The following is a 10,005-nucleotide window of genomic DNA, read 5'->3' on the forward strand; positions in this document are numbered from 1 at the left end:
CACAGCCCAGCATCCTGGAAACCTGTGCCCTAATCATGAAGATAATTTGCTTGGAGATATACTATGTAGTTAAGTGAGTCCTTTCCCCTTTTGAGATTTTAATTAGAGGTTTGTGGCTGGGGGACCATGGTAGTCTACGGCTGAGGGCACGGCTGTATGAGCCAAGGCAGAGGAGAGAGCTGGTTTGGAGCCATTTATGGAGGGCCACTGGTCTGTGTCCCTGGCCAGTCCATTGATGGCATTTATGATTGTCAGAAAGAGTTATTGTGAAGCAAACTCCATGTGCTTGGGATTTTATGGAGGAGGAATCCTAGAAAAGGCCTCAGCCTAACCCATTATGCTGAGCAAGAAGTGTGAGCCCCACACATCAGAGCTGATTGGGAGCTGTCTGCTTTTAAGCCCATGTGAGGTGGTTTTCTCTGCCTCAGCAATGGTCTGTGCCCATCACATTCCCATGTGCTTTTAAAACCTAACTGTAGGTTTTGTTTTTCTCGGCACCATAGGGGCTCATTAGACCAGTCTTTAAAAGATACACTCGAGAAATTTTCCAGCGAGAAACGCTTTGCCTACTGGTCAGGGTATGTCAAGTCCTTGGCAGGTCACACGGCTGACACAGAGGGCAGCAGCTGCACCTCCCTGGTAGAGTATCAGATGCTGGTCTCCGCCTGGAGGATGTTTCTCATCATCGCCACCAGTCACGTAAGAACCTCCTGGGGTGCGGTTTTCACTTTGGTATCCTAGCAACGATATGCTGGGATGCCTAGCAGATACAGCCCCTTGGGATAAAGAATGAATCAGGATTTTTCTCTGAGAGCTAAAATGTAACAGGTTCTGTGCCAAATATGGGGTGTTTGAGGGCTTTGGGGCAAACAAGAGACCCTTAAAGAAAGTGCAGAGAAGTCATTTTAAATCCCTTCAGACATTCATGAAACCCTCCTATAGCCACCTTTGCAGCCCTGGATAGGTCCAGGGGCTCCCTTCATTCATCCACCTCTTGTGCACGTGGATAGTTGGCCTTCTCACACTGTGTGCCCTGTGGACGCTAAGTACATATTTGTTGACTAGTCAGCAGGTAGCTACAACGGCTGCAGCAGCACCCTCTCTAGGGAACAGTTGGTTTTCCTTGGTTCTAGAAACGGCATTTCCTGGGCTTCTTAGAAAAAGAACAGAGGCCATTGTCTCTGCAACGTGTGTCTACAGAGCATTGGTTTTTAGAGAGAGAGTTAACGTTTGGGAAGAATTTGTGTTTTTCCTTGGCGCACGCGCTTTGACAATGCCATGCTGTGGAGTAAGGACTTGATATTGACCTATTTTGCATTAGGGAATCCAGATTATTATCTTGATTTCATTACTAACTTCAGCTTAATAGATGCCCTTTGTTCCAGGCACACTCTTATATCTTCCATGACTTGCTCCCTAGTGCCAGACTGCCCACAGCCTTGGAGCTTGGCTGTGGCAGAGTGGTTTTGGACCCCTGAGACTGTAGACACACTAAAAGGCTCAACCATCTTGGGGGAATGATTGATTTCCCCAGGCAGTAATTTGTGCGTCACCTGCCTTTTAGGTCCTACCTGGGCAGCAATTCTTGAATTGCAGCTCTGAAAATCTCACCATCCTCTTTTCCCCTAGGAAACCTATTTGGTTTAGTCCAGGATATTGATCATTCATTCATTTAATGGATAGTAATGGAATGCTTACTATGTGCCAGGCAGTGGGATGCAGCAGTGAATAAGGCAAATACGGTCTTTGATCTCATGGAAGGTGGCCCATGAGAGAGGCAAATTGTGAACAAATTTACAAAGAAATATAGTTTGGGATTGTGGTAGTTCACTTGGAAGACGCTGTGGTAGGGATTCCCTGGTGACGCAGTGGTTAAGAATCCGCCTGCCAATGCAGGGGACACAGGTTTGAGCCCCAGTCTGGGAAGCTCCCACATGCTGCGGAGCAACTAAGCCCGTGCGCCACAACTACTGAGACTGCGCTCTAGAGCCCACGAGCCACAACAACTGAAGCCCGTGCACCTAGAGCCCATGCTCCGCATCAAGAGAAGCCACCTCGGGCTTCCCTGGTGGCGCAGTGGTTGGGAGTCTGCCTGCCGATGCAGGGGACACGGGTTTGTGCCCCGGTCCGGGAGGATCCCACGTGCCGCGGAGTGGCTGGGCCCGTGGGCCATGGCCACTGGGCCTGCGTGTCCAGAGCCTGTGCTCTGCGGCGGGAGAGGCCACAGCAGTGAGAGGCCCGCGTACCGCAAAAAAAAAAAAAGAGAAGCCATCTCAATGAGAAGCCTGCACACCGCAAGGAAGAGTAGCCCCCGCTCACCACAACTAGAGAAAAAAGCCCGTATGCAGCAACGAAGACCCAACACAGACAAAAATAAATAAATAAATAAATTTTAAAATATATATTTATATATATATAAAAGAAGATGCTACGGTAGCAACTGCTAAAGGAGGATAGGAGTGGTCGGGAGGCCCTCTCTGAGGAGGTGCTGTCCACACTGAGGCCTGAGTGTGTGAGGAACCTTCCAGAGGGTGCTCTAGGCAGTCAGAGTCACAGATGCAAGGGTCCAGAAGTGGGAAGAGCTTGGTGTGTTCACGGAGGAGAAAGGAGGCCTGTGGGGCTGGAGTCGAGTGAGCACGACGGGGATGATACCAAAATCAGGTGGACCAGATCCTAAGGGGCTCCCAGGCCTTGTAGAGGAGTTTGTGTTTCTAGATGGGTTCCACTGGGAAGCCTTGAAGGGTCTGAGCAGAGGAAGGATGTCATCGGGGGAGGAGGTGAACCTGGGCTTGGTTCTGAGCATGACTAAGGTGGACAAAGAAACAGCAGGGCCCTCAAGCCCCATTTTAAACAGGCAGTCGGTGAGGACCCCACCTTTCTTGGCTTTTAGAGTCTGGGAAATTTTCCAGACGTTTTTTTCCTGTTCCTTTGCAGGCGGAGATAATGCACCTGACTGACTCTGCAGTGCGTCGCCAGCTCTTTCTTGACGTGCTCGATGGGACCAAGGCGTTAGTAAGTGTGTCTGGGAGATTTCCCTTTCCTCCCAGGGAGAAGGTCTCCGAGGTCAAATAGCTGCTCGTAGCCTGCAGCCGCAAGAGTGGTCAGGTCAAAGGGCTCAAGTGGCCTGGGAGGCCCGAGGCTGCAGTGGGAGGCAGAGGCCTGCTGCCGCCGTGCCAACCCCTGGCCTCTTCCCCGTGACCCACCCCTGTGAGCTCGCTGCTGGGAAAGAAAGGCCTGAGGCCGAAGGTGCCTGTGGACGGAGCTCACATCTTCCCGCCTCGTCAGCTCACAGGAAGCCTGATGTTAACTGTGTGCCGTCTCCCCTCAGCTCCTAGTCCCCGCCTCCGTGAACTGCCTCCGCCTGGGCTCCATGATGTGCACTCTGCTGCTTATTCTTCTCCGGCAGTGGAAGAGGTGAGCCCTGTGACAGGAGGGGCGGCCTGTCCCATCCTCTTTAGTGACGCTTGCCTTACCCTTCCCGAAGGGGAGGAAGTGGGTGTGAAATGGGCTGGGCTCCCCTCGTGGGGAACGGGACTCAGGCAGACACCTGATGTGAGGCTCACTGCTCCACAGGCATCCTGAGGGGGAGCAGGGCAGTGTGTGGCCTTTCTCTGAGGTGTGTTCTCCCGGCCCTCTCCTCTCCACGTTGCTTCTAGTGAGTTAGGTTCTGTGGATGAAATCCTCAGACCCTTGACGGAGATCCTGGAGGGAGTGCTGCAGGCAGACCAGCAACTCATGGAGAAGACCAAGGCCAAGGTGTTCTCAGCGTTCATCACGGTGCTGCAGATGAAGGAGACGAGAGGTGAGGGGCAGAGAGGAGCCGGCGGAGCGGTCTCCTGGCCCCTGTGCCAGCCGGCCTGGACAGGGCTTCTCCACTTCAGAGCCAGATGTTTCTCCTGTGAGGCTTGAGTTTTTGGTCTCAGAACTCTTATCTTCAGGAAAACTCTTTTTCTCCTCCCCTCCCATGGGACGGATGCCTTGGTGAGCATGACAGCATCCCCTCCCGTCTGCTTTGCAGTGAGCGACATCCCCCAGTACTCCCAGCTGGTGCTGAACGTCTGTGAGACCCTCCAAGAAGAGGTGATTGCACTCTTCGACCAGACCCGCCACAGTCTGGCATCAGGCAATGCCACAGAGGACAAGGACAGCATGGAAACTGACGACTGCTCCCGGCCCCGGCACAAGGACCAGCGGGATGGGGTGAGGGGAGGGGGCACCCTGTCTGTCCTTCCCACACGCATCCACAGATATGAACTGCTGCCTCGTCTGTGCCAGGCCCTGGGGCTGATTAGTGACCAAGACAGTCACAGCCTGATGGGGAAAGCTAATAAATCAGACTGTGCAGAGGTGTGTCAGAATTCCATTGTGGAAAGTCCTGCAGGGGTGGAACAGGGAGCATGTGCAGCATGGAGTTCTCACATCATCTAGGGACTCAGAAAGAAAGTGCCCTTTCAGCAGTGACTTAAAGAACTGGTAGAGCCGTGCAGGCCACGGGAGCAGGGGAGCTTAGGGCAGCAAGGACAGTGTGTACTGAGCTGTGGGTAACAGTCATCTGGTGTGAGCCAAGATGAAGTGAGGCCTGGAGAGCTGGGGGCTAGATGACCAGCAGCCTTGTCAGGGTCTTTGGTCTGGGCTCCTAAGTGAAATAGGAAACGATTTAAGGATTTTAAGCAAGGGAGAGGAAACATGAGATTTGTACTTTAGAAAGCGTGCTGGATGTAGTATGGAACACTTTTTCAAACTGTGGGTCAGGACCTATAAATGGGTCCTGAGCTCATTTGGTTACAACCAGCATTTTTTTTTTTTTGCGGTACGCGGGCCTCTCGCTGCTGTGCCCTCTCCCGTTGCGGAGCACAGGCTCCAGATGCGCGGTCTCAGCGGCCATGGCTCACGGGCCCAGCCGCTCTGCGGCATGTGGGATCTTCCCGGACCGGGGCATGAACCCGTGTCCCCTGCATCGGCAGGCGGACTCTGAACCACTGCGCCACCAGGGAAGCCCCACAACCAGCATTTTTTAAACGAATTAGAATAAAACATAAACGAAAATATCAGTGCTTTGCAGGAGATAAGGGTAGGTTTAATGAAAACATGTAAGTATGCCTATACTGGAGCGCAGTGTAAAACGTATTATTACTTTGGGTGGCTCGTGGTCAACAGTAAGTGTGAAAAGCCACTGGGATGAAGAATGGAGTAGAGAGGATCCAGAGAGAGTGAAGGCCCATTTAGTAGGTGACTGCAATAGTGCAGCTAGAGGGGAGGCCACTTTGACTCCACGCGGCAGCGGGCTCGGGTGGTGGAATCGGGAAGGAGCGCTGACACGGCTTGATGGCAGTTTGGGGTGGTGGGGAGGGCGCTGGAGTCCTGTCTCAGCCGGCTCACTCGGAGCGGGGGTGACCGGGGGCAGTCTGTCCTCGTCCTCCCCTCCTCCTCCCCCTGCACTGCCTCCTTCCCTTTCACCCATCTTTGCCCCTGGGCCCCAGCAGGTGTGTGTCCTGGGCCTGCATCTGGCCAAGGAGCTGTGTGAGGTGGACGAGGATGGCGACTCGTGGCTGCAGGTGACCCGCAGGCTCCCCCTCCTGCCGACCCTCTTCACCACCTTGGAGGTGAGCCTTCGCATGAAGCAGAACCTGCATTTCACTGAGGCCGCGCTGCACCTACTCCTTACCCTGGCTCGCACCCAGCAGGTAGGAGGCAAGCCCGAGGGAGCCTCTTTGCTTATGCTGGGTGGGTTCTGACGCTGCCTGTGAGTCTCCCAGCCCAAGACCTCCACCTGCCCTTGGGTGGGGCGGCTGCGGTGACAGCTTCCATCTCATTCTGCATCTTTCCCTCCCAGGGGGCCACAGCAGTGGCTGGAGCCGGCATCACCCAGAGCATTTGTTTGCCCCTCCTGAGTGTGTACCAGCTCAGCACCAATGGGACAGTGCAGGTGAGTGCCAGTGGCCTGCCACTGCCTCCCCCAGCCCCACTTGGTGCTTTCACTTGCCCCAGAAGTTGCTCTCTTTAGTGGCCTAGTTAATGCACTGATGGTGCAGAATCCTCCCCGCCCCCAGACTGACCTCTAGCAAGAGTAGCTCACACAGTTAGTTAGTGCTGGACGCGGGTCTAGAACCTAGATTCCTGTAACTGCTGCCTTCGGACCCCGTCTGGCCCTGCTGCCATCCATTCCAGGAGCTTTTCTATTCTGACCAGCCAGGCTGCCTCAGCTGCTGGGCTGCAAGGAGGCCCCGCTCTACCTGTCAGCTGGGTTCCTTGGCGCTGTCGTGATCCTGTCTGTTGTTTGTGTCTCAGACGCCCGGCACCTCTCGGAAGTCGCTGGACGCCCCCTCTTGGCCGGGTGTCTACCGCCTGTCCATGTCCCTGATGGAGCGGCTCCTCAAAACCCTGCGCTACAACTTCCTGACCGAGGCCCTGGACTTCGTGGGGGTTCACCAGGAGCGGGCCTTACAGGTGAGGGGCCGCTGGGATCCTTGGGGTCGGGGCTTGGGGTTCAGGGGCGTCTAGACTGTTCGGGTCTGAGGCTTGGCAGTTGAGCGGTGCCAGTGCTCCCGCTTCTGAGATGCCGTAAGGACTGTTGGCTGACAGGCCAAGCAGTGTGGCTGCCCTGCTGAGGGAGGGGAACGGTCTGGGATCCGCTCAGACAGAAACCTCTTAGTCAGAAACCGCTTCGTCCAGCCCCCTGTTAACGCTGCCATCTCAGCGCATGTGGACCCAGGACCTCTCCTCCCCGTGGGAGGGCGGGAGCAGGTGTGGCAGGTCCCTGAGTCACCCCATCCTTCCCCGTGTCCCCCCTCCCAGTGCCTCAATGCGGTGAGGACGGTGCAGAGTCTGGCGTGCCTGGAGGAGGCGGACCACACCGTGGGCTTCCTCCTGCAGCTCTCCAGCTTCAGGAAGGAGTGGCACTTCCACCTGCCTCAGCTTATGCGGGACGTCCAGGTGGGGCCTCAGACCTGCTTCTTGAAGGGTCTGGGGAAATGCTCGGAGGGGATGGGGCAGGCAGTGAATCGCAGGCCTGTTCCTGGAATGTGGGATTTTTCTTTAGGTATCACAGGGTTTGGTTTCACACTGCTCCCTCTGGAGCTGAATTTTCCCTCCACAGGACAGGGCAGCCTCATAGGTTGAGAAGCTGGGCTTTGTGGGATCGACCTTGGTTCGCATCCCTTAGAACAGGACTTGGGAGCCAGCCGAAGAGGGGGGCAGGGAAAGAACACAGGCTCTGGAGTCAGACAGGCCTGTCATTTGCTGGTTGTGTGAGCTTGGTGAAGTTACTTCACCTCTCTCTAAGCCTTTTTCTTCTTCTGTAAGATGGGAAAATTATCCCCATCTTACTTATTTACTTAGGACCTCATACTGTGCCTGGCATCTAGCTGGGTCCCAGGGAAACCGTCCAGGCATCTGTTGACCCACAGTTTGCAGTCAAGCGTGCTTGGTGGCTGTGAGATTTTGAGCTAGAGAATGTAGGGAGGGGCTCAGGGGGCCGGAGAAGTACGTTGTTACCATAGAGACCTGCATGGTCGGTCTAGTTGGTTGGGCTGCTGCCTCGAGGCTCCCCCTCACCCCTCCCCTGGGTTTGCTGCAGGTAAACCTAGGCTACCTGTGCCAGGCCTGTACCTCCCTCCTGCACAGCCGCAAGATGCTGCAGCACTACCTGCAGGTAACTGAGCCCTTGTCCGCTGCTGCTGCCTGGACCGCCTCGCCCCTGGCTTCCGTGGGCTCCAGCCATCTCTTGTCTCCCCCCCAGAACAAAAACGGGGAGGGCATCCCCTCGGCTGTCGCCCCCCGAGCTCAGCGGCCACCCACAGCTGCCCCCTCCTGCTCCTCCTCCAAGCAGCCCACTCCTGACACAGAGGCCTCGGAGCAGCGGGCCTTGCACACCGTCCAGTACGGGCTTCTCAAGATCCTCAGCAGGACCCTGGCGGCCCTGCGCCACTTCACCCCCGACGTGTGCCAGATCCTGCTGGATCAGGTACCAGCCACATTGTGCCACCAGCCTCCAGTGGAGCCGTGAAGGCTCTGCTGTGCCCTGCTCTGCACCAAGAGCTGCCTGGGCCCTGTGGGGCCCTACATCGCTCTCGTCTTGCCTTGCCTTGCAGTCCCTGGACCTTGCTGAATACAACTTCCTCTTTGCCCTGAGCTTCACCACTCCCACCTTTGACTCTGAAGTGGCCCCCTCTTTTGGGACCCTTCTGGCCACAGTGAATGTGGCCCTAAACATGCTTGGTGAGGTAAGTTGGCCCCTCAACCCAAGTCTTCCTGTGGGCACGTTTATCTAGCCTTCTCTTCATAAAGGGAGTGTGATAGAGCTGACCTGTAAGAATTAGCGTGAGACTTACATGAGTAACTGATAAAACAGCTTAATGTAGGCCCTGCAAAATGGAGGCTCTCAAGGAGTTGGAGCTGTTACTGTTACCTTATTTTTTTAACCCCGTTTCTTTTGCTCCAGCTGGACAAGAAAAAGGAGCCTCTCACCCAGGCAGTGGGGCTTAGCACACAAGCGGAAGGGAGCAGAACACTGAAGTAAGAAAGCCTCCTTCCGGGATTGGCTTGGGGCTGGGGCAGTCTTGGGCTGGCTCTTCTCTTGGCGCAGTGGCCCACCGCACACTGCCAGCTTGGCCCTCCCTGCAGCAGCGCCCAACCTGCCCTCCTCCAGGTCCCTCCTGATGTTTGCCATGGAGAACTGCTTCTACCTGCTCATCTCCCAGGCAATGCGTTACCTTAGGGACCCGGCTGTGCACCCCCGGGACAAGCAGCGGATGAAGCAGGAGCTCAGCTCAGAGTTGGTAGGATGGGTAGGGGGCCCTGCCTGGTGGGGCAGGGCCACTGGGGAGGGGCCCCAGGAGGTCCCAGTCCCCCCCTTCCCGTGGCCAGTCCTGAGGGTGGGGGACACGGGGCCTCATCACGTGCTTTTTCTCTTGCAGAGCACTCTGCTCTCCAGCCTCTCACGCTACTTCCGCCGGGGAGCCCCCAGCTCCCCTGCTGCTGGCATCCTTCCCTCGCCTCAGGGCAAGTCCACCTCTCTCTCCAAGGTCAGCCCTGAGAGTCAGGAGCCTCTGATCCAGCTAGTGCAGGCCTTTGTCCGGCACGTGCAAAGATAGGGCCTCGGGCCCGCCGCCACTCTCCACCAGCCTGCATGGGAGCCCTGGGCAGCAGGGGTGCTGCTGGCCTGAGGGGCCTGTCTGGGGCTGAGAGCAGCTCCTGTCACCCTCCCCAGAGTAGCCACGACTCCAGCCACCAGCCCCCAGCATTATTTTTGTAATAGATCAAGAGGTCAACAGTGGGGAGCCACGAGTCTGCTGCGCTCACAGTCTCATGTTCAGAATGCCCCCAAGAGGTGTATTCCTTTCCTTCAAGCATTCCCCACAGCACTTGACCCTGGCCCCGGGGAGAGATGGGGGAGCCAGTGTCACGTGCAACCAGGAGAGGCTGTACGCACGGGTTTGAGAATCTGTTTTCCACGCTCTGTTCTTGCAGTTTTGGGTAATATTGTGGTCTATTTATACAAATATTAAAATACTGTTTATACACAACCGTGTGGGGTGTACCTTCAAAGCCCAAGGACTAGCCAGCTCTCAGAGCATCGAACCGCCTCCCTCGGCCGAGGGCCCAGAGTGGAGTGGAGGTTTGGGGAAGGCGAGATAGCCACCACTGACCTAACGAACATTCCTCCGTTCACGTCTTGGTGTTGGGGGTGCTGGGTGGGCGCTCAGATTCCGCCCCCCGACCCCTACCACGCACCTCCACTTACAGCTGGCTGAGCTCACCACCGCCGGCTAGAGCCTTCCTTGAAGCTCTGCTCCTGTTGATAGCTCTGTGCCTCCCCCTCCCTTCAGAAGGCCCGCCAGTGGGGCCCACCAGCCTCTAGCCTCCAGCCTCCTTGGGACCTAATCACAGAGTTCTGGGCCTGGCTACAGGCCTTAATCTAAAACTGGCTTGTAGCCCAGAGCTACCACTTGAAGTTTCTGGAACCAGACTGACCTGGGCTAGAGTCCCTGCGTGGCCACTTGCCAG

At 56.1% G+C, this 10,005-nt stretch overlaps 1 protein-coding gene across 7 annotated transcripts in view; it reads left to right on the top strand.

Moving 5' to 3' along the window:
- The window catches only part of NUP188 (nucleoporin 188), a 45,111-nt gene extending 35,459 nt beyond the window's left edge, over nt 1-9,652 (top strand). Inside the window, exons 29-44 of one of the 7 annotated variants that reach the window (XM_022578505.3) lie at nt 6-73; nt 504-699; nt 2,935-3,012; nt 3,329-3,414; nt 3,657-3,802; nt 4,019-4,200; nt 5,484-5,684; nt 5,834-5,926; nt 6,289-6,447; nt 6,796-6,933; nt 7,577-7,651; nt 7,829-7,963; nt 8,091-8,222; nt 8,441-8,514; nt 8,648-8,777; nt 8,916-9,646. In XM_022578505.3, the coding sequence (XP_022434213.2) occupies nt 6-73; nt 504-699; nt 2,935-3,012; nt 3,329-3,414; nt 3,657-3,802; nt 4,019-4,200; nt 5,484-5,684; nt 5,834-5,926; nt 6,289-6,447; nt 6,796-6,933; nt 7,577-7,651; nt 7,829-7,963; nt 8,091-8,222; nt 8,441-8,514; nt 8,648-8,777; nt 8,916-9,092 (2,070 nt within the window). In that variant the 3' untranslated portion in view covers nt 9,093-9,646. Of the gene's footprint in view, nt 1-5; nt 74-503; nt 700-2,934; nt 3,013-3,328; nt 3,415-3,656; nt 3,803-4,018; nt 4,201-5,483; nt 5,685-5,833; nt 5,927-6,288; nt 6,448-6,795; nt 6,934-7,576; nt 7,964-8,090; nt 8,223-8,440; nt 8,515-8,647; nt 8,778-8,915 lie in introns of all 7 variants that reach the window. The other 6 variants (XM_022578504.3, XM_089913818.1, XM_089913817.1 and 3 more) reach the window with 6 other exon arrangements.
- The last annotated feature ends 353 nt before the right edge of the window (nt 9,653-10,005 follow it).

This window comes from Delphinapterus leucas, chromosome 6 (genome assembly GCF_059928025.1).
Source record: "Delphinapterus leucas isolate spDelLeu-1000000601 "Yukka" chromosome 6, BTC_Dleu_Yukka2, whole genome shotgun sequence".
Lineage (NCBI taxonomy): Eukaryota > Metazoa > Chordata > Mammalia > Artiodactyla > Monodontidae > Delphinapterus > Delphinapterus leucas.